Here is a 23,759-nt window from a genome sequence, read left to right on the forward strand (position 1 = left end):
TTTCAACTTTTGAGGTTCCTTGTGTACTAAAACGTGAAAACATACGAGGATCTGGGAGAATTCAGAAAAAGAATAGAAAAATGAATAACGTGAAAACATGCAAAACAGTGATAAAAAATGTGGAAATGAATACTTTTAGCATACAAAATACAGTGCAATGTAAGTGTACTTTTCGCAAGATTGTAGAAAATTATTGCTATGACCAGTGTGGAACAATAATGGGATCTAAGTTTAAAGCTGTATGAAGAATGTCAACTTCTTCACCTTATTGGTATATCTTGTGAAAATAGGTCTCATTCATTGATAGACAATATCAAATGTCTGACTTTAAGACCCTTCATAAAGTCCAGGACCAATTGTTATTCTAGACACCGCTCCTCCCACCATGGGCCAGGCCATGGTTTTCAGCTTTAAGCTGGCCACCGTTCCCTACTTAGAACATTCTGGAACGGGGAACACCCACCACAAAGGTATGGAGTCAAGAAAAGGCCTGGGAAAGACCAGCCTGTATTTTCCTGGACTGGGAATATTTTCTTTCTTTTCTTTTCTTCTTTTTTTTTTTTTTCTTGAAAAGTCTTGCTTTGTTGCCGAGGCTGGAGTGTAGTGGTGCGATCTCAGTTCACTGCAACCTCCACCTCCCAGGTTCAAGCAATTCTCCTGCCTCAGCCTCCTGAGAAGCTGGGATTACAGGCGCCCACCACCATGCCCTGCAAATTTTTGTATTTTTAGTAGAGACGGGGTTTCAACTTGTTGGCCAGGCTGGTTTCGAACTTCTGACCTCAGGTGATCTACCTGCCTCGGCCTCCCAAAGTGCTGGGTTTATGAGCCACCTTGCCTGACCGGGAATATTTTCTCTATTGCTTTTATGGGCAAATTAAAATCAACATTGTCTTAAAATATTGCATCAGTAATTTATTTAGTGTGTATGTGTATGAGCACTCAGACCAAACGTGATGTCGTGAACAATGTATGAAAACTTGTGCATGGCTCTTGTTCTGTTAGTTTGATGCAAAAGTAGTAGTGGTTTTTGCCATTGAAAGTAATGGCAAAAAACGCTATTACTTTTGCACCAATCTAAATACTACATTGTATAATAACTTTTCATCAATGAGGTTTTCTTGCTCATCTGTGCTATGGGAAGCCTCATACTGTAAGTCCTCACAGGACTGTTGGTAGGGCAAATGAAATGATACAAACCCACTTTACAAACCACAAACAGCTATAAAATATGAGCCATTATTATTTTCTGAGTTCCTCTTTGTTGCTGTCCCCTTTTCCAATTTGAAAAGGTCAGTTTAAATTCTAAAGCAGCCAACCAACAATTTGCCAGTGGATTAAGTTTTAAAAGTTTATTGTTTGAACTCTGAAACACTTGGAAACAAGGCCATAAATTGTATTTAAGTTCTCAGGCTAGCTCACTAATTCTTCTAAAAACATAAAATTTCATTTGAAATAATTTAGGAAAACAGTATGAAATGTTACTATTGCAAAAACAGATGGAGGCTTTTATAGAGATTTTTATTTTTATAATGTTTAAAAAAATATTTAAAATAGAGATGAGGTTTCACTATGTTGCCCAAGCTGGTCTCGAACTTCTGAGATCAAGCGCTCCTCCCGCCTCGGCTTCCTAAAGTGCTAGGATTACAGGCATGAGTCACCACGCCTGCCCAGTAGAGACTTTTAGAGAACTTTCAGAAACTTTCAAGGACTTTGGAGATATATTCAGAGAATTGGAACAAAAAAGTAAAAAAGGCTAAGGAAAATGTATAAGTGTCCATGGAATAATTTATGGAGTGGAATTAACTGAGCTGTGGTCTGGGAAGCATATAGAAACGGGAGAACACAGTCTGTGCACAGTTCTGAGAATCAACAACAAAAAAGTTACTGGGAAGGTATAGGGGTTCTGGTTTAAATAATTACCCATAATATCCACTAGATGGCAATGTTGACTAAGTTGTCTACAGCTTGGTTGCTGTCAGAGTAACTGAGATGGATGAGAAAGTTATTTGCGGGTTTGGACAAGGAATAACTATTTTTTTTTTTTTTCTGTAAGTTTCCTTTAGTGAGTTCTTTATTCCTCATAAAAACTAACAATCCACACTGTCCATAAATTCACTTAGGCAATATTGATTGCACTCTGTGCAAGTTTCTATTGAGAGAAGAAATGCTAAGTAGGAATGATTTCCACCCTTAGGGAATATACAATCTAGTAGAGGAGATAGATATGTATAAAATAATATAATAAAAATTACTGTATGAAAAGTACCAGAGGAGAAATAAAGTGGTCTTGGAGTCCATCAGACAAAGCAAGACTTTTTTACTAATCATAGAGGCTGTAATGGATGACAGACATTTGGAAGGGAGGCAACTGAGAATGTGTAATGAGGAGATAACATTATGGGCAAAGAGCAGTGCGAGCAAAGACATTGAGCTCCAAGGTAGCAGGACATGTCTGCGAAGCAGTTCAGGTTGGCTGGATCGTGGGTTATTAGGGGGCAAGTATTGGGGCAAGGATGAGAATGGAGGTTGTTAGTACTTGCTTTTCTCTTCCCCTTTCCATTTCATTTTGAGTGCAACTCTCTGGCAAGGATTTTTAGAATCTGGCTCATATCTTCCCTTTCACTACCTACTTTGCTCACTTCCAAGTTTTCCAGGTTTGCCTGGTTCTTGTCTAAAGAATTCTATGTGGGGAGCTCCAACTCTGTAAGAAGATATCAAATTTTTCCCTAGTGAACAATACCAGGAAGAAAGCTTTCAACTCCCTCCTGCTCCCGGTCTTGTGAAAACAAATGATACTCCCTAGTCTCATTCTTAGCTTATCAGTTGGAACTGGGAAACCCTGGGAAAGAAAAATTTGGAGGCTCAGGACTATTTGTTCCAGGGAGAGAAACATACTCCAGCCTCCGAACCTGTCACCTTACCTCTAGGGACTGCTACCACCATGGCCAACAGAGTGACCATTCCATAATCCCAATCAGACCATGCAACTTCCCCCTTAAAAATATGTGATGGCTCCCCCTGGCCCTCAGTGGAGAGTCCAGATTTCTTATTATGGTGTTTGGGGTGCCTTCTTCACTGAGCCTGCAGTGATCTCAGGAGACTTCAGGAAGAGTAAGAAAAACAAGAGATGGGTGCTCAGATCTGGGTTCCTGAGTCAACTTCATTGCTGTGTGAATCTCACTTCCTCCATTGGGTCAATAGTATATAATTTCTTATGTGCTTCTTTCCCTATGCTTCCCTGTCCCCCGCCAGACTGCAAATGCTGTGAGAGTGGGCGCTGGGTCTTACTCATTGCTAGATCCTTAGAACCTAGCACAGTGCCCAACGCCTAATAAATAGTAATAAGTATTTGTTATTATGAGTCAGTGAAAACATACTCAAGGGTGTGTGAGACCTGCCAGTATTGGCTTCTATTAATGCATGTGTCCTGGCGGTCCCATTTGTCTTCTGGGATTGTCGTATTTGCTTATTTATTTGCAGTGGGAAGTGAACTTGTGACCAGGCATTCTGGAGACATGCCGCTGTGCTGCCCAGCCCCTGTGTGCTGCTGTGGATGTGCGGCTTCTCCTTGGCTCAGGACCCCTCTCCCATGCTCCTTTGTGTGTGGGGTGATCCCCAGAGCCCTCTGATCGGGTATCTGCCTGATGCTGGCTGCAATGAAAACGTCTCTTGTTCCACTTAGCACAATGTTGCCATTATAGCCCCTATTCAGGGAAATGACACACGTCTGCTGGTCCACCCTGGGCCCCGGATAGCAGATAGAGATCTCAGTGGCTGTTTCTGGGAGAAAGAGAAAGGTTTCATGGATGGATGAAAACTCCTTCTTCCCATGCACCTTTGGGTTTCTGCTCCAGGGCATGGGGCTCCTACCTGCATGGAGGTAACAGGGCTCAGCTTCCACAGTTGTTAAAGCCAAGCCCAGTGGTTGTGTATGAAGGAAAAGGAGCTTTTGTTTTTATGCCGAAATGATGCATGAAGCTTACTCCCTCCCTTTGGATTCTTCTCCTTAAGCAAGATCTTAGGCTCCTTAAGCGAGGCTCATGCCCTGAAGTACCTATAGGGCCGGGCAAGGAAGGCTGTGCAGGAAGCAGGCCATGGAAGTGGAGGGGCCATGGCAAAGCAGAGCCCTCTTGCTCTGTCTGAGGGGCCAGTCACCAGTCAGCTCGGAACTGGAGTGGCCAATCTTCAGCTTTTTCAGCAGAACCCAGAAATCTAGATTTTAGTGAGAAATCTCTTTTGATTTAAAAGTGTTGGTAATGAATTCCAATTGTTTTAAAACATTGCAAAAGCCAACTAAAACACCCCTGTGGACTTAATCTGGTCTATAGCTCCCCTCCCCCAATGTGGAAACTTGAGGGAAATTATGGACCCATGAAGACATCTGGAGGGTCTGTCCAGCCATGGAGGCCTCCACGCTAAGGCCTGAGGAGGGTGTGCAGCTCCTAACACTGCAGCGTGGACTAACTCTCTTCTCAAGATCTGGGCTGCACGGCCCTAGCTTCATCTGTGGCTGCAGGCTGGTGCCAGGTTGCAAAGGTCCAAAGTGGATTTTATAACCTAGAGCTAGAAAAGCTTTAGAGCCCCCCCAAAAGCCTGAGACATTAGCCTGTCTGGTCCCTTCATTTGTCAGTTGGGGAAACTGAGGCTGAAAGAAGGGAAGAAATCTTACCTGGAGCAGTGATGCCCTGATATGAGGTCACCTGAGTCACTCTGTTCAGTGTGTGGGACACAATGGTGAAGAGCATGACTTCAGGACAAGGTGGATCTGAGTGTTACGCAGTCCCACCCCTGCACAGCCAAGGCACGATCTTCACCCTCTCTGAACTTCAGATTCCTCATCTAAAAATTGAGGCTACAAACATCTTCCCCAAACAGCAGTTGTGGTGCTTCATTGTAACTGTGTAGGTAGAGTGTGGAGTGATTGGTGCCATGCTAGCACATGGTACATTTTCTTCAAATGCCAGCTGGCACTCTATTCAGGGAGGAGATTTTGTATGATACAGCGAAGTGCACGGGCTTTGGGTAAGCCATCTCTAAGATCAAGTGCAGGCTGTGCCACACACAGCTGTGAAACACTGGATGAGTTATTTATCAAGGGCCCAATTTCATCATCTGTAAAATGAGGATGAAAGTAGTACCCAGGGGATTAAATGAGATCTGTAAGGTACTTAGCACAGTGTCTGAGCCATCATCAGAAGTGTTGGTTATTATGTAATCAGTGTGGGTTTCCTCTGAAGAACTTGTCAGATGTTTATGGAAAAATATTAAGGGATGCTGAAACCGTGGCCACATACCCAGGCTGCCCCCTGCAGGGAGTTTTATATAAATCCAACCCCTGGAAACGCAACTGTTTCTGCCAGGTTCCTCCTTCCCTGCAGGAGCTCCCGATATTCCTGGATGGGAGGACTATCAGGCCTCTAAATGCTGCTACCCACAGAGTCTGCTAAGGAGTGGTGTTTTGTGTGCACACTTAAAAACGTTACGTAGTCCCATTATTTTGTTAGATGGACAGATTGCTAGGGCCAGATGGACAATTTGTCCTGATCCAGGTGGGCAAGACCCTGTGCGTTAGGGAGGCAGTCATGCTTCTTTTGTATGACAGGGAACTCTGTATCTACAAGAAGATTCTGGAAAACCAGAAGGCTCTAGGTCTGGGCCCTACAAGAATTTTCAGTGACAGACTGAGGCAAGCTTTTACCCTTCCTACATGTTCCCTAGTGATTCATGTCGCACTGTGAGCTCTGATTGGAGCACATGCCTGCACTGTTTAAATTGTGGTCACTGTCCCTCCCACAGACAGCAAGGGAACACATCCGGGATTCTGCTGCCAATATTCATTCACTCTGGCAGCCAGTGAGTGTATCTGTCATGGCTTCTTTGGTGGCAAGTGATAGAATCACAACTCCAACCAGCTTTAACGAAAAAGCTCAAAGGGTAGCTGGGTAGTTGAAGGGGTGAAACTGGTTTGAAGGCAAGCTTGGATCCAGGAAGCAAACCAGGCAGTTGCTTTTTTTCTCCATCTCCTGGCTCTGCCCTGCTCTGTTTAGTGTTCATCTTCAGATGGTCTGTCCGAATCTGTGGCAGAGAAGGCCACACAGCTGCAGGCCTGAATTCCTTACACCTGGAGATTCTAGGTGAGAAAGGGAGCCTCTCTCCCTGCAGTTCCAGAAATGGCCCAGAGGGGGCACTCACACTCTAGGTAAACCACAGGATCTAAGCCTAAGGGAGGTGCTGAGCAGTGAAATGCAAGCCTCCCCTGCAGCCAGGCGTGCACCTGCAGCATATCACTCTATCAACTAAATGCCTCGATTTCTATTTTGCACATCTCATTTTATTCGTTTGCTAGGGCTGCCACAACAGAATTTCTGCCAGCAGAGCTGGTTTCCTCTGAGGCCTATCTCCATGACTTGTGGATGGCTGCCCCTTTGCTGTCTCTTCACATGGCCATCCCTCCCTGCATGGGCTCCCTGGCTGTCACCACGTGTCCAAATCTTCTTATGAAGATGCCAGTCAGATTGGATCAGGCCCTACCCTAACAGCGTCATCTTAACTTAATCACCTCTTTAAAAGTCCTATGTCTAAGTAGAGTCACATTCAGAGGTACTGGGGGGTTACGGAATCAAGATATGAAATGGGAGGGTGAGGACACAGTTCAACTAGCAAATGGCAAGGCTGAGACTGCCCTGAGGGAGGATGCGTCTAACCAAGTGCCCTTACCCATGACGCTGTACTGTCCCTGCTGGAATTCATGGCAGCATACCCGGAGGCAAAGGCTTTACAATCCTCAGCATCGGGGAAAATCAGAGGCTGTAGCCACTGAAAACCTTAGCGAGGTCCAGGGACGCCCTGTCTATATGATGCTCCAGCAGGATACTATTGGTAAATGAGAGTCTCGGCTGTTAGGTGAGCTGTCGTTCAGCAAGCCCTGTTTGTTGTCAAAGAATTTTGGGTTTTCTTCTCTCTCTGCAGCGTTTTCAGATTGTTTCTCTTGGGCGCCCCAAAGACCAGCTATCATGAGGGTATTGAGGGAATACAAATCACCTTCTCTCCTCTGTTTTCCATCAGGTAGAACAGCGTTTCCCAAAGTGTGGAATTCAGACAATTGGTGAAAATGTGAGATGTGTTTAGATGTTACACAGACCAACATATTTGGAAAGTTATGAATTTTGTGAATTTGTGAATTTGTATTAAACATACAACCAGGATGGGTGCAGTGGCTTATGCCAGTAATCCAGCACTTTGGGAGGATGAGGTGGGAGGATCATTTGAGGCCAGGAGTTCGAGACCAGTTTGGGCAACATAGTGAGACCGTGCCCCCTGCCATCTCTACAAAAAAAATAAAAAATAAAAATTTGCTGAACATGGTGGCGTGTGCCTGTGGTCCCATCTACTCAGGAGGCTGAGGCAGGAAAATCGCCTGAGTCTAGGAGTTCGAGGTTACAGTGAACTATGATCACACCATTGGACTCCAGTCTGGGCAACACAGCAAGATCCTGTCTCTTAAAAAACAAAACTAAACAAAACAAGCTAAACCAACCAAACAAGCAAAAAACCCCGTATAAACAGTCCTACAAACCCGTACTTTTCACTGGCATTAAAATAGAAACATCAGATACATGTCAACTGAAAGAAAAATATCAAGTAAATAGTATTAAGAAAATAAATAACTTGATGAAATCGTGAAGGTGATGCTTGAATGACTGAAATCTGGGAAGAACTGGGATGAAAATTCTTCTGGCTATGGACATAGATGTCATGCCAATTTTAAGCCTCATTTATCTGCACATTTGGCTCTAATTTTCCCTGAGGCTGACCATAGATGGTGACTTCTGGCCTTTGGTTTCTCTCGTCTTTGTCTCTGGGCCAATCATATTGGACCAGGCCAAGTATAGAGGTGAAAGGCTTGTGAGTGGTGGGGAGAGGCTGACCGTCATCTGCACAGTCCCTGGACTCTATTCATTTGGAGTCTTGCTGCAGGGCTTCTGAGTGACTTGGTGCTGCCCATAGCTGAGTATGTAGGTAGGTGTTTATCACTGTGCAGTCAAGATTTTTAGCAACTCAAAGTCCAATGTGGAATAATATGTTTAAAACTTAATTCCACACGGAACTGGCATAATTCTGTGAAGGTTAGTTGCTATTAATTTTAGTAGTGCTTTTGCCCCCTTGAATTTTGCTAACAGTGCTGAATAACAGCCTTCTAGTCCACGTTTGGCTCTGTGGCCAGCTGCAGCTGCTGACACCTTCCACAGCTGGCGCCCATGTCTATGAACTGGGTGCCCGGTGAGGATGAGGGGCTGCAGGCACAGGAGAGCTGGCTTCTGGTTCTGATCTGCTCACTCAGTCAGCCTGTATCATGGCTGCGAATTGCAACTATTGTATTATTAGCTTTAAGCTCTAACCTTCTGTGGTTTCTGTGGCCTCCAAAGTCATATTCTGCTTTATTGATGTAAGGTTGATCTCCAGTGTCCAAAGGGGTTGCATGTGTGGGGAAAGGCCCCCTTCTAGAATTTCAGACAGTCTGACTCAAAATGTTATGTCTGTTCATGAAAGGAAGATGGGTGAGAGCAACGCTTCTTACACTTCACCGTGTGTGTGAATCACCTGGGGATCTTATGAAAATACAGATGCTGATTGGGCAGGTTGGGGTGGGGCCTGAGGTTCTGCATTTCACAGAAGTTCCTGGGTGATGCCAATGTTCCCGGTTAGAAACAACACTTTGAGTGGCAAGGCTTGGAACAATTCTTCCTACACCCAGCATGTCGACAAAGCTCCCTCTACAAAGCCTGGATGGTTGAGATGTGTCCTTTTAGACCCTGTGCATGGCTGGCCCCTGCCTGCCCTCCCACCGCTTCTAATCTCACTCTCCCCTGCATTCACTCCACTCCATCCTCATTGGTTCTTTTTGTTCCTCCAATAAGCCAAGCTCTTGCTCACACCAGGGCCTTGAATGCTATCTATCCCACTTTTCCCCAGGTACTTGGTTTTCATCCTTTGATTAGTATACAAAGTGAGTTCCTTTCTCATGATGCCTATTTGTTGTCTCTGTGGCAGTTATCTTCTGTGCCAGCTCTTTTTCTGTTGCCTTATTTATGATTCGTTTCTCCTCTAGACCAGAGTCCATGAGGAAAGCCCGTTCCTGCCTTCTACACCGTTGTATCCTCAGTGCTCCTGCCTGGCAGGAGATGCTCGCTCGTGAATATTTGTTGGGTGCATGTGTAGGCGGGGAGCAAACATGCATTCTTGAGTATCTTTTTGCACATTTGAGCCACCTGTCTGGAGGCGCCGTGTTGGGGCTGAAAGTCAGCATTGGTTCTTATTGAAGAATAGCAGAATGAGAGCTCAGAAAAGGAGCTACTTTTAATTCTCAGCCACATCTCATCTTCAGAGATGTTGAAATGTGAAAAAAGTGTGCATCTTTGAACAGATAAAATACAGTAAGCTGGCCAGGCATGGTGGCTCACGCCTGTAATCCCAGCACTTTGGGAGGCCAAGGTGGGTGGATCGTGAGGTCAGGAGATCGAGACCATCCTGGCTAACACAGTGAAACCCCGTCTCTACTAAAAAAAAAAAAAAATACAAAAAATTAGCCGGGCATGGTGGTGGGTGCCTGTAGTCCCAGCTACTCGGGAGGCTGCGGCAGGAGAATGGTGTGAACCTGGGAGGCAGAGCTTGCAGTGAGCTGAGTTCACGCCGCTGCACTCCAGCCTGGGCGACAGAGTGAGACTCCGTCTCAAAAACAACAACAACAACAACAAAAAACAGTAAGCCTAGCATGTCTTAAACAGAGGTTATGTTAAATTCATTTATAAAATATTGGATTAAACAAGGGTACTATGGTGGGACTTCTCAGGACTTTTGGCAATGTGCATTGTGAGTCTACAAGAGAAGGGATGTGATGTGCTCTTTCATGGCACGGTGGTTGTGGCAGAGGCGCTGTGATTTCCTCAACCAGAGGCCATTCCTTTTCTGCCCTCCTCTCTTCTTCTTTGTTGGTAGAGAGCCTGGTTCCCCCTGTTGAGGCTGAAAATGCCAAATGCCCAGTTTCCCAGCCCTTATTGCAGCAGGGGCATGGACATATCCCTAGTTCTGGCCAGTGGGATCCGAGCAGAAGTCTACTGAGGACTTCGGAGAAGTTTTTCCGACTACAGTAGACATGCAATAGACTTTCTTGTTTTTTGATATGATTGTGTGAGGACATGATGCCTGGAGCCACAGAAGCCTCTTATAAACATAGAGGACATGTGGCTGAGGGCAAGAACCAACATGCTGAGGATGGTGGGGCACAGAGATGCAAACAACCTGGGCTCTGGACTCCATCCCTGAGCTGCTGAATGTACTAACTCTGCACCTTGGATTTCTGGTTGTGCAAGACAACACGTGTTCTCACCGTTGAAGCCACTTGTAATAAGGTGCTCTCTTTACCTGCAGCTGGAAGGATTTTGCCTAATAAGAGTGGTAAGCCGGTCTCTCTGAGTCAGACAGGCTGGAATTCATTCCTGGCTCTACCATCGGTAATTGTGGTTCTCTTCAAAGCTATTTACTCATTTAGGAGATGGAGATATTAATAATGGCTACTTCTTGGGTTGTTTCATAAGCTTAAATGAGATGATGGGTGTGAAGTGCCTGCATAGAACTTGGAACATTGTTGGTGCTTAGTAATAAGGAACTATTATTATTATTTTTGATCACAGAACTTCTTTGTTGTTGGAACATCCTCTAGCATCTTGAGGGATCCTGCATTCTACAGAAAACAATCTGAGTGATTTTACCTTTACCAAACTTTCTCATTTTACAGAAGGAGAAACTGAGGTCAAAGGAGTGGCTGCTGTTTTGGTGTTTTATTTTGAAAAATGGGCAGGGGTCAGCCTCTTCCCATGTCAGTCATTTACACTCCCACACAAGAAACAACAGAAGGACACAGGTTTAGGGTTGAAATGATGTGCTTTTATGGGAAACAAAAATATCCAACAACAATAACAAAAGCCCTTCAATCTCGCCAAGTTCTTAACCAGTGACAATGAGGCAGCTTCCATGATTGCTTCTGGCTGGGGACGATTCTAAAGGGTCAGGAAAGTGAAAAGACATTGGCCAAAAAGAGAAGTTGCAGGGAGGGCTGACATCCTACATGAGAACACAGCAGACTTCCCTGTGGCCCCTTACCCTATCACCCCTTTAACTTAGAATCTCCTCCCAATCTACAAAGATCCTTCCTGAATTTTCCTCAGATGCAATCTCTTTCAGAAAGCTTTCCTTGGTCTGCTCTAACTGCATATGACTTTTCATTAACATCACGCACACTTTCTCATTCCTTCTCTGATCACTTTCTGCCTTACATCCGTTATGTTTGGGTACATGCCTTACGATACCCACTATTGGTAGGCATGTCCCTGAGACCAAGTCCCAGGTTGACTCACCCCTGTGCTCCCCTCCCCCTCCCCCAGTCAGTGCTCAGTATTCAGCAGGTGCTCAACATCAGAGGTGCTCAGTGAGGGTTTGTTCAATTTAAGTCAGTTCTACATTTGCCATGTCACATCACCAGCCTCTTGAGAGTCATTATTGTCATTTTCACTTCTTCATCCTTCCTCCATGATCTCAAAATGGTCTGACTCAAGGCATCTCCAAGAAGGAACAGCCCCCACCAAACATTGCCCACTCAAGGTGAAAGGTTTGGAGAGGAGAAGAGAGGTTAAGTTTTCTCCCCTGTTCAGGGAGGCGAGCAGGCAGGAAAGGAAGCCACCGGGGAAATCCGGGATGGCCATGAGCAATGTTGGCCAACACTTCATTTTGGAATCTCATAAGCAGCCACTCTTCCAAAAGTTTCCCTGTGAAACATGGCCAACTTTGCAGCAGGAGCCGAGAACTGGTGGGGGTATGTTATGGTTGCCCTGCCAGCCCACAGACCAGAGGCATAGACCAAGAACCTTTCTTTGGGACATGGCCTATTTTCTCTCTGGAGGGCGGTGAGAGTTGTCTGTCTGGTTGTTCAGTTGGAGCTCTGGTGGGAACATTAGCCCTGCGGTGTGTTGAGTTGTCAGGCACATAGATTGTAATAAGGCTAAAGAATACAAGCTGCAATCATGGGCCTCTCCTTGAAAGAGGGAAGGGTCAGGAGGTACTGGGAGCAGTGAGGGAGAGAGGAGGGTCCCAAGAAATCCTGCAGCTCTGATTCTAACAGGTGGCCTGCTCTATCTCCCACTTCCGCTCCCTCTCCTTTCCTCTGGTTCTCCAAGTCCAGGTCAGGCAAAGGGGCCAGTTGGAAGTGGTGGAGGGAAGGGAAGGGCCTTTTCCTTTTCCTACCATGAATCCTAGATTTGGACCAGGGAGCGGTTACAATCCAGGGCAGGAGGAGGAGGGTTAAGGAGCTGAGGAGAGGCCTAGGCCCTGTCCACTTCTGTTGACTGGTGTAATAACTATATTTGAGACTCACACTTTTAACTGCATTGCCCCCAGAGAGCACCGAGCTCCTAATTGGGGGTGTTGAGAAAGTTCTTCGTGGGCGCTCAAAGGCGCTTATTGATTTGGGGAGATTGCTGCAGATCTTCCCATGGGAGGGCCCCTCTGGGGCCAATAAGGTGTGGAAACCCCATGGTCAGCATCAGCCCTAGAAATTTAAGAAAGGGGCCACGAAGCAGAGAGAAGAGAGACTTTTTCAGGCACCTTCTTTAGGAAAGAGAGTTGGACCTTGGGGCACTCAAGTTAGGACAGATGTTTCAGTATAAAAAGGATCCCCAATAAAAGGACAGAGTCCCCTCAAATCCCTTCCCAGATCCCACAGCACTTAGAAAAGAGAAAGTAAGGAGCATAAAAATATCTCGATGACGTGGGCTTGCCTGACAGTACAGAAAAGCAAGTCTCATGGCAGGCAGTGTGTCCCATTACACAAGAGAGGATTATACCGAGCTTCAGTAGAGAGATTTTACATATATCTTTATATAAATGCATATATATTTATAGAGCCTCTGCCTAGAACAGCCGGGCTTGCTTCTTCAGTTCATTCCTCTTCCAGAGGGCCAGCCGGTCAAACTCAGAGATGGTCATGCCAAAGACTTGGTAGAACTCTTCCTGGGATAGGTGGCGCTGAAGGAGGCAGGGCAGGTGGGGGTGGGGGGACAGAGAAAGAGAGCAGCATGAGGATGCAAGATGTGGGGGCAGGTGGAGGCAGCAGTGGGTGCTGCGTGTTCCCTCCGGGCACCCTGTGCCTTGCATGGTGGCTGAGCCTGGGGCGTGTGTGATGAATATTTGTTGAATGAGTGAATATGGAATGAACACTTCCCCAGGGAGGACTCTGGAGCTGATTTGGCTGAAGAGGCCTCCTGTGCCTATGACTCAAGTGGGGCTTCCGCTTCCACTACACACCCCTTGGAGTCCCCTGTTGACTCCTTCCCTTTCTGCATGCCTGCTCCATGTATTTGCATCCAGAAGTGTGTGTGGATTCACGCTATCCTACTCCCCTTTGAGAGAAAAAGGAGCCATGTCCAAGATTTTAGGGGATGTTTCCTCTTACTGATGTTTTAACAAATGATCTGGAAGGCTGTTCATCAGGCCAGTCAATGAAAAACATTACTGCTCATAATTTTTGATGCACCAAAGTGTCCTTTTATCTTTTTCTGATATGAAAACAAGTATGCTTTATAATCAAACCCTTGTCTGCATTCTATAGTAGATTTTCTCCTCTTTCTGGCCTCCTTCCCTTCCTCCCTTCTAAGCAGCTTTAAAAATGTGATACATTGTCAAAAGCTTTTAGAGTTAGAAACATATAGCACTTAAAATGTAAAATGTTAACAATTGGTGTATTTAGTGAACGGTAGATGGATGTTCATTTTACTATTCTTGAAACTTTCTTGGAGAGCTAAAATTTTTCAAAATGGAATTTAAAATTAAGTTTAAAAAGAGAAACATATAGCATATATACTGCCTGGAAACTTAATGGGTTCACTTAAGCTGGCTTGTTGGTAGCAATTACCTGAGCTAATTGGGTAATGAAGGAGATTCAATGAAAATTATGTATGTGACCACACAATAATTTGTCAGTTCTTTGGCTTGTTGTCACTGTGAACTTTTTTTTTTTTTGAGACAGAGTTTCGCTTTGTTGCCCAGGCTGGAGTGCAGTGGCATATCAGCTCACTGCAAACCCAGCTCCCTGGTTCAAGCGATTCTTCTGCCTCAGCCTCCCAAGTAGCTGGGACTACAGGTGTGCGCCACCACGCTGGGCTAATTTTTTGGTATTTTAGTAGAGGTGGGGTTTCACCATATTGCCTAGGCTGGTCTTGAACTCCTGAGCTCAATCTGCCCTCCTCAGCCTCTCAAAGTGCTGGGATTACAGGTGTGAGCCATGGCGCATGGCTATGTGAACTAGCATTTTCACCATACCTTCAGAATTTCAAGCAAAGGTAATATTGACAATTTTTGGTCAATAATTTTTTAAGTAGTAGAGCTGGGACCAAAGTCCAGGCAAAATGCATTACATTCCCAATGCCCCTCTTGGTCAGCCCCATTAAAAAATTCATAAGTAAGTCTTTCTACTATGAAAAATGTCAAAACTACACAAAAGAGAGAAAACGGGACAAAGCCCATGTCCACTATCCAGATCCAGTAATTGTGAGGTTTTCCACATTTGCTTCATTTATCTATTTTATTTGCTGAAATATTTTAAAGCAAAGCCTAGACTTTGTGTCAGTTCATTCCTATGCACTTGAGAATGTATCTCAAAACACACTGGATATTTTCTCACATTGTGGTTACACAATGCCATGAGTAAACCCAAGAAAATTTAACGAGAATTCCTCAGAATTCCCTGATACCTGCCCATTACAAAGTTCCTGTCTTGAAAATGTATTTTTACAGTTGGTTTGTCTGAATTAGGACCCAGGCAGTGCCCACACATTATATTTGCTTGTTAGATCCCTAAGACCCTGCCTCTTTCTTTGTACTATTGACTTGTCCATGTTTGTGCTACTCAAGTAAGTGATGAAAGACACCCTGGATAGAAGAGTCCCCCTCTCTGCTACTTCCATGGTAAAGACTGAGGGAAACTGTACTTTGGAATCATTTGTTGTTGTTGGAGGGTGGTGGTCAGTATTGGTTCTCTAGTTGAGTTTCTCCACCATGTTAAAAAATCTTTGTTATGAGACTTGATATAAAGGAATGGTAGAGTCACCCTCAAGTAACGTGTTCAAAAGTCACCCTCAAGGAATGTGCTCACAAGTAGGACACATTGGAAGGAGACCAGGGCTTCTCTCCTCTAAGGGCCAGCTGGGGCCTCCTTTCTTCCTCCAGTTCTCAAGGCCCCTAATGCCACCACTGTCCATCTGACATTTGCCATAGAAAGGTGTTAAAGCAGGAAGGTTAAGAGAGCAGCTCTTAGAGCTGGGGAGATATGGCCATGTGACTATGGACAAGTTACTTAACCCCTCCTGAACTTCAATTTCCTTTTGTGGAAAATGGGAGCTTACTAGTGTCTGCATCATGAATACCATGAGGGTGAATGAGCAGATACAGGTCATGTGCTCAGCACTCAAAGGCACACAGAAAGCACTCAATCTGGTCACTTTCACTATCATGGTGATCTTTTCATGCACCTGTTACATTGTGTGATCTGCTCCCAGTTTCCTTGGATTTTATCTTCTCCTCCTCATCTTTGTTGTGCTCATGGGACCCTAGACATACTCACCTTCTGCTATGTTCAAACACAACAAGCTCACTCCTGCATCAGGGTCTCAACACTGGCTGTTCTCTCTGCCCAGAAAGTTCTTCCTTCTTATAAAAGCATGCCCAACTCCCTCAACTACTTCGAACCTTTGCTTACATGTCATGCATCCAATGAGACCAACTCTGATGATGCTATTTAAAACTGCAACTCGCCTCTTCCTCTCCTAATCCCCTTCTCTTCTCTCTTTTAACTTTTTTCCTTAGCACTCATTACCTTCTAACACATGGTGTCATTTATTTTTTCTTTGTGTCGACAATATTGACACAAATAAAGGAGACACATCTTGTGTCTCCTCACACAAGAATGTAAGTTCCAAGAGGGCAGGGGTCTCTGCTTTGTTCATTGATATATTGCAAGCATCTTGAACAGTACCTGGATGCTTCTGTGGACATAGGAGGAGAGCTAGGTTTGCTCCCTGCCCTCAGGGGGCCCACAGTGTCAGGATTGTACATAAAACTAGTGCTTGTGATGGCGGAAGAAGGGGAGGCAGCACAAGGCTCAAGTTAAGCTCCCTCAGTTCAAACTCGGATTCTGTCATCACGAGGTGATCAGCTTTGACCAAATGACAGCCTTGCTGAATCTTTATTTTCTCCTCTGTAAGGTGAGGATGATTCAGTAAATATTTGTTGGATGAATGAATATCTGTTCTCTGAGCTCCCTGAGGACAGGGTCACAGTCTTCCTTCTTCAGTCCCCTCCTGGAATTAGTGCAGGAGGCTGGGGCAGTGTCTTTAGCCCATGGGCCTCAGCTCGGGCTATGCTTTAGACATCCTTGGGTGCTTTTAAATAGTTCTGAGGCCTGAGCATGTTCCCCAAATTGTGATTGAATTGGTCTACCGTGGGGCCCCTGTATGGTATTTTTAAAAAGCTCACTGGGTGATTCTGATGTCCTGAAGAATATTTCCATCCCTAAAAACTGGCTTCACTGCACTGCCCTGGGAGCTGTCCCCTTCAGCACTGGTAGACGCTCTCATCTGGAGACAGTGAAAGGCGGAGGCCCTTGTTAAAATGTGAGGAGAATCACCCACTTCTAGGAACCCAGCATGCTAGAGTTGGAAGAACTCGCAGAGCTTCCTGGCTAATGTACATTCCCCTCCTGCCCCAACCCTCCACCCTGGGCCAATTCCACGCCAACAAGTCAAGGGCGGCTTGTATGCTCTTCCCGAGGAGTGCTGAGCCTCCTGTTTCAGAAGCCTGCACTCAATTCCATAAACATTTTCTAACACCTCTCCCAGCCCAGGCCCTGTAGTAAAGGACAGACAATGTTTGTCCCTAAGAAATTCAGGGTCAGGCAGAGGAAATGGACACATCCATGATCTGATACACAAGAGAGTGAGAGGTGCTTGATGCACTTTGGATAGAAGGCTGGAGGAGGTCAAAGGACAAGGGGAGTGACCCCTCCTGTAGGAGGGTTGGAGGAAGCTTTGGGGCACAGGGATTACTAGTGTGGGGCCCTGAGGAGCAAGGAGGCTGGTGAGATGGGAAGGGCATTGATATGGCTTGGCTGTGTCACCACCCAAATCTCACCTTGAATTGTAATAATCCCCATATGTCAAGGATGGGGCCAGGTGGAGATAATTGAATCTTGGGGGCAGTTTTCCATATACTGTTCTCCTGGTAGTGAATAAGTCTCATGAGATCTGATGGTTTTATAATGGGGAGTTCCCCTGCACAATCTCTCTTGCCTGCTGCCATGTAAGACGTGACTTTTTCTGCAAACCTGTGTTGACTGCCTCAGGCCTTAGTGGTCTTCCCTGGACAACAGTAATCTAATGTTCATTGGGCACTTCATACTCAGTATGTTGCCAGACTCGATGCTAAGGGCTTTATGGGTATTGGCTCACTCACTTCTCTTGGCAGCGTGAGGGAAGCACACCAATCACTCTCACTTTACAGAGGAGAAAACCAAGTTGCAGCGAGGTTGTCGCTTGGTTAAAGCTGCCCGCTTAGTGATGGCAGAATCAGAGTTTGAACCTAGGGAGTTTGACTCAAGACTTACTTATGCCTTTTTTCCTTCTACATAGTGCTGCCTCCCTCTGTCCCCCATCACAAGCACAAGTTTTATGCACAATCCTGAGACTGCAGGCCCCTTGGGGGCAGGGAGCAAATCTAGCTCTTCTGCAGTTCTGCAGAAGCATCGGCCCTAGTGGAGGACTTACTGTCTCTGTGCACCACAGACACTAACTGAATTGAAGAGGAGGCAGCAAAGAACAGCATGGGGCAGCTTTGGGGGAACAGCATGGGGCAGTTTTGGGGAACAGCATGGGGAAGTTTTGGGCTGAGAAAATTGGTTCAAGTCCCTGCTTTTTCAAAAAGCTGTGTGATCTTAAAGCCAATCTTCCACCCAGCCCTCTTGAGCTGGATTAGACCAAGCAACTTCCAAAATTTCTTCGAACCCAAGAGCTCCTGCTCAGTTTTTTAGACTTACCTCTAAACGGGTCCTGTCTACATCCTTGGGCAGACGGTTTCTTCCTCTTGTAGTCACCAGCAGCAGTTCATAAGGGTAGATCTAAGGAGAAAGGGGGGTGGTCTCCAGCTTGGGTGAGGGTAGTAGGCTTGTTCCTTTCAGGTATGTTTTGTGTCTGGGCTCTCTGTTCTATCCAGAAAGGGCCAGAAATTAAGTCTGGAGGAAGGGCTGGATCTGCCCTTCTTGGGGTTTCCCAGCAGCCTTAAAATACCTTCTCTCAAAAGGCAAGGCCCCAGAGAGTCTCCTAATACTGCTAGGAATAAGCTTGGAGGTATTTGCCATGTGCCCATGGTATAATATGGGCACATGACCTACCGAATGTAAGTGTCTAATATTTGGCAACTGGCAAGTCACCAGAGTGTCTCTAAAGCCCAGGGAGAGTATCTGATTTCAGTAGGCAAGAGACCTAGGGCAGGATTCAGGAAAAGTGGGCCAAGGAGGGACAGGAAATGTTGGTCTTGAAAGGACCCCTGGGGTTATTTATCTCTGTTCCCTTCCCTACATAGACAGTGCTGTCATCCTCCTGGTGATCCCCAGTGTAGCAGCTCCAAGAATCCTGGAGACCCCCAGGGTCTATGCACATCCTTTACCTTGTACTCTGCAGAGAGAAAAAGAGACACACACACAGAATGGAGCCCATCAGTCTTCGCTTTGCATCACTACACGGGCCTCTGTCTTACTCTCTCGGGGGTCTGGCCTCTATTGTCTCTTTCTCTTGACCACCAGAGACCTTGTCCTTGCTGAATTCATGCTGAAGGACAATCAAGAATGGTATGAGCACAGTGGAAGGCTGAAGATAGGGGTTGGGCTGATCTTGAGATAGTTCTAAGGAAAAAATGGCCTTAGAGATATTTAGAATAGAAATTAGAAGAATCTGAGATCTGAAACACATGGACAAGATCCTCTGTCTTCTGTGGGGAATCCTTCGAGGTTCTAATGTGGGCCCCTGCTGCCTGAGTTTGTTCATAGGAGCTGGTCAAGTTTGGTGTGAAAGCGTCACTGGCAGAGAGCAGAAAGCTCATGGAATTCTTACTGGAAACAGTGTGCATTTGGCTCTGAGTGCTTCCTCCACCGGGGCTGGCAGGCAACCCTTGCTCCACCATCCAGGGAGAGGAGAGCAGCACTCTGTGATGGTTCTGGGAACCCAGATGGAACAGGTGGCCTGGAGATCACCCAAGGCCAGGACTTGAGAGGATGAGGGAAGAGCAGAGGTAAAGGGAGAGGGTGGGAAGTGAAAGAGAGTAAGAACTCAGGGTTGGACATAGCCCAGCATGGGGACAGAATCTGTAGCCATCATTTGCCGAGGGTCAAGCAGCAGTTTTGAGTGGTACATCCGGAGGCCCTCTCCCTGCAGACCCCCTGCAGGCCTGCACTCACCTCGCATGCCCCAGTTGACTGCGTTCATGCTGTCGTAGTGGAAGAGGTCTGCGCTGGGCGTCTGCAGAAGAGACAGAACCAGGGCTGGCCTGAGATAAGCTCACTTCTGCCTCCCTGAAGCACTCACCCACCTCCAGAAAATGAACCAGCGCTTGTGGGACATAGGGCCTTCTCAGCAGCCTCTGTCTCAAGTTAGGGAAAGTTAACTCGCTGCTCCATCCCTGTGCTTTGTCCTGGCACATGCTGGGCACTCAATGTATATCCATTTATTTGGTGAATTTCACTTCATGCTTTCTTTCATTGCTCAAATACCCCTTTTTCTAGGAGATTTGCCCTGACAACCTGGTTGGAAGTTGCAAGTCACTCCTTCCGTGAACTCTCAATCCTTATCCTGCTCATCATTTTTCTTTTTCCATAGCAGCACGCTCAGGGAGCTCAGAAAACGTACAGGACATGTTAGAGGCCAGTGGAGCACAGCAGTTGGGGGTGGGCTGTGGGATCAGCTGGCCTGGGCTTGAATCCTGGCTCCACCACTTCTTGTTGAAGAGTGTGGGCAAGTCACCTCACCTCTCTGTGCCTTTCTGCATGCACAAAGTAGGGTAAATGATAGTAACCACCTCCTTGGGTTGTGAAGGACAAAACAAATTAGTGCTTGCAAAGTGTTTAGCTGAGTCCCCGGCACAGGGTTATTGCCCAATAAATACTAGTTGTTCCCAAGCTCCTCCGATGGGGGCCCCTTTTCATGAAGGGGTCGCCAGGGAGGGGAGCAAGTCATTGCCATACGGTTATTTCAGTTAACCCACCACTAGCCCCAGGACCTTTGCCCAGATTTCACCTTACAACAAGCTAATGTTGGATCTAATAGCATTTTGGGGACAACATCCCCCCCGCATCTCCCAGCACAACTTCTTACCCTGTGCAGCCCATTTCTTCGGTAGGCAGGCAGGGAGGCAGATTTGGAGATGAGAGGATCTGAAAAGAAGGATCTAGAGCAATTACCAGGAGTCTTAAGCCATGAGTCCCTCTCCCCGAGGTCATCTGGCCACCAACAGCCAATATTGCTCCCAACCTAGCAGGAAGGGGTGGAGGCCAGAGGCCACCAACTCTTCCTGACGCTCTCCAGATTTGCAACTTGACTGTCTCTGGGGGCATTTCACTCTAGCAGAATTCTAGGTACCTGCCCAAGGCACCCACTCATACACTCTTCTGTCCTTGATCTGCACATCTCTATCTTCCTGTGATAGACCCCTGTGTCCTGGCCACAGGCTGGCTCTGGACAAAGGCCCTGAAATTGAAGTCAAGCTCAGAACCCAGGTAGGAAGGCTCCCAGGTGGTAGAAGAGGTATGTGTACTTTTTTCTCTCTGGGACCATCGTCTGGGGATGGCAATCCTAGTTCCAGAACCCCAAATGCAGACCCACAATCTGAAAAATACAATGGGGTAGACTATTTGAGGTCAGGAGTGTGCTGGGACATCCACACTGTATGGTCATTAGAGCTATGGAGAACTGCAGCTGACACAGCTCTGTCCCTCATGGGACATGATGGGCTGAAGGTAGGGCAGGCAGAACTTACCACTGTCAGCCAGGTAGTGCGACCGAGGGGCTGCAGGAGAGAAAAGCTGAAGGTCATTGCTCATGAGGACAGACAAACATGGTGGAGACAATTCATGGGGACAAAGAGACGTGGCTTCCACACCTGGTCCCCCTGGCTGGCTGGGAAAAGGGGCCTCTTTCAGCCCCTCCTTCCCCACTGGTCAGTTTTTAATTGTTGCACTTGCACCCCATCTCCCTCCCCTGTCCAGCTCCTAGCCTGGCACCTGGCACAGGGCAGGTGCTCTGTGATATTTGTTGTGCAGATGTGCTTGAACAGAGTCGAACTGCAAACAGCACTGGTGCACTGCACAGACCCCAGAGCCAGGGGTTGAACACAGCGGCCCTCAGTGGTCAGGCAGGAAAACAGGCTCAGCAGTTCATCCTGGCTCTGCCATTAGTAGATATCTAACTTCAGACAATCTAATTAATCACGCTTCGGTTTTCTCATCTGCAAAATGGGGAGTGATAGTCTCCTTTGTAGGATTACTGTGAAGAATATGTGACACAATACAGTGAGATACTTAGCATAGTGCCTGATGCATCTATAACACTCCATAAAACTGATTTTGTCATTATTGCCACCAACATCAACATCTTCAATCTCACTGAGAGTCAAGGTGTAGTATGGGGAAGAGGGAAGAGCTTGTGGCCTTTGGGCCACTCCAACTTGGGTCTGATCCTGGCTCAGTCACTTACTGGCTTTCTCACTTGGAGCAAGTGGCTTAACCTGAGTTCTCTCATCTAAAAAGTGGGTGAAAATAATCCCTCTACATTGCAGCTCTACAGGAGTAGTGTAACATACCTACAAATGCCTGGCACAAGAAGTATAACAAATGATGCATTTTATTATCCACAAATTATTGATCTGAGATGATATTTCCTAGCAGGACTGCATCTCACAGGAGTAAGGAGGAGGCAGACAGAGAGAGAGAGAGAGAGAGAGAGAGAGAGAGAGAGTGTGTGTGTGTGTTTGTGTGTGTGTGTCCAGGAATAGGGAGGAGCTTGCAATGAGATTTTCAAGAAGTGTTTGAATAAAGCCCCTGCTTATATAACTTCAAGTGATGGTAGATTCATTACCTCAGGAGGCCATCCCTTGCATCTTTGAGCCATTCTGATGATTATAAGACATTTTTCTTTACACAGAATCTGACTGGAAGTCAGAGCTTCAGAGGCCCCAAAGCAATGGGAGTGATTGCTCCAGGCAGAGCACGCTCTTACGTGGTGTCCCATACAGCCCCTTTCCAAATCTGTATTCTAGACCTCGATGAAGCTCCCAGAGGGGGCATTACAGGGTTTGGGGCTAACCCTTGTGGCCAGCCTCTTCTGATTCTTTTGTTAGCCCAGGGGATTGAGACTGGGCTGGCTACATTCCAACAGAACCTAATTTATAAAAACAGGCAAGGAAGCTGATTAAGTAAGCTCCATTACTGATAAATTGAGTGATCTTGGGCAAGTTACCAAAGGCTTCTGTGCCCTCACTCCCCATCTGTATATATAGGGTGATAAGGGCACCCCACCCACCACAGGGCTGCCGTGAGGAAGAAGAGAGAGGATGCATGGGCTGTGCCTCAAGGGAGCCTGACTCAGCGAGAACAGCTGCCACTGCCAGCTAGTCACGGAGGAAGGTGTCCCCACCCTGTTGGGCTTCCAGAGCAGTGCTTACAGCCATTGAGGGACATCTCATAGCCAGCTGTGTGCAGGGCCTCCCGGCTGCTGGTGGAGCTCCGGGGAGGGGTCCAGGGGTCTGCATAGGAGCTCGATCGGGCCTTCATCTCTTCCTTCAGAATCAGCCGGCCAATTCCACTTTGGAGCTGAGGGTGGGGGAAGAGCAAGATGAAGTTAGAAGGAAAGCAAAGGACACTGAGATGGAACGGGCTTGGGCAAGGGTGAGGATCGCATTCTCTATAGCAGCCTGCTCTCACGTTTGTCTTCCCAGCGTCCCTCCCACCTCGTGGCACCCATATTTCCTGTTGCAACCTCATCTTGTCTTCCACAAGTTGTCCTGTGGTCTGGGTGGGGGTCTGGTGGTGGGTACAAAAAAGCAAGCCTGGCCAGTGACAGGATCCCATTGTCCTGGCACAGTGATTGATTCAACAATGGGCAGATAGCCACCTTTTTCTTTTTAACTGAGGTGAAAATTACATAACTTCTAATTAACCATTTTAAAGGAAATGATTCAGTGGCATTTAGTGCATTCACAATGTTGTGCAACTACCACCTCTATCTTGTTTCCAAATACCATTATTTCCCCCAAAGGAGATCCCATACCCATGAAGCACTCACTCCCCATTCCCCTCTCCCCCAGGGGCCTGGGAACCACCGATCTATGTTCTGTCTCTATGAATTTGCCTAGTCTGCATATTTCATGGAAATGGAATCACATAATATGTGACCTTGTATCTGCCTTCTTTTATTAAGCATAATGTTTTCAAGGTTCATCTGTATTGAGGCATGTATCACTACTTCATTTCTTTTCATGGCTGAATAATATTCCATTGTATGGATATACCATATTTTGTCTATTCATGAGCTGATGGACATTTGGATTGTTTCCGTATATTTGCTGTTGTGAATAGTGCTGCCACGAATATGGGTATATATGTATTTGTTTAA

General features: G+C 46.4%; 1 protein-coding gene across 2 annotated transcripts in view; it reads right to left on the reverse strand.

The window, feature by feature from the left end:
• Positions 1 to 12,903: 12,903 nt before the first annotated feature.
• The window catches only part of ABLIM3 (actin binding LIM protein family member 3), a 117,324-nt gene continuing 106,468 nt past the window's right edge, over positions 12,904 to 23,759 (reverse strand). Inside the window, exons 18-24 of one of the 2 annotated variants that reach the window (XM_008014924.3) lie at positions 22,810 to 22,957; positions 21,127 to 21,156; positions 20,466 to 20,524; positions 19,553 to 19,613; positions 18,766 to 18,773; positions 18,137 to 18,217; positions 12,904 to 13,077 (exon numbers count right to left, since the gene is read on the reverse strand). In XM_008014924.3, coding sequence (XP_008013115.1) covers positions 12,964 to 13,077; positions 18,137 to 18,217; positions 18,766 to 18,773; positions 19,553 to 19,613; positions 20,466 to 20,524; positions 21,127 to 21,156; positions 22,810 to 22,957 — 501 coding nt within the window. In that variant the 3' untranslated portion in view covers positions 12,904 to 12,963. Of the gene's footprint in view, positions 13,078 to 18,136; positions 18,218 to 18,582; positions 18,774 to 19,552; positions 19,614 to 20,465; positions 20,525 to 21,126; positions 21,157 to 22,809; positions 22,958 to 23,759 lie in introns of those variants that run through there. The other variant, XM_038006196.2, reaches the window with a different exon arrangement.

This window comes from Chlorocebus sabaeus, chromosome 23 (assembly GCF_047675955.1).
Source record: "Chlorocebus sabaeus isolate Y175 chromosome 23, mChlSab1.0.hap1, whole genome shotgun sequence".
Lineage (NCBI taxonomy): Eukaryota > Metazoa > Chordata > Mammalia > Primates > Cercopithecidae > Chlorocebus > Chlorocebus sabaeus.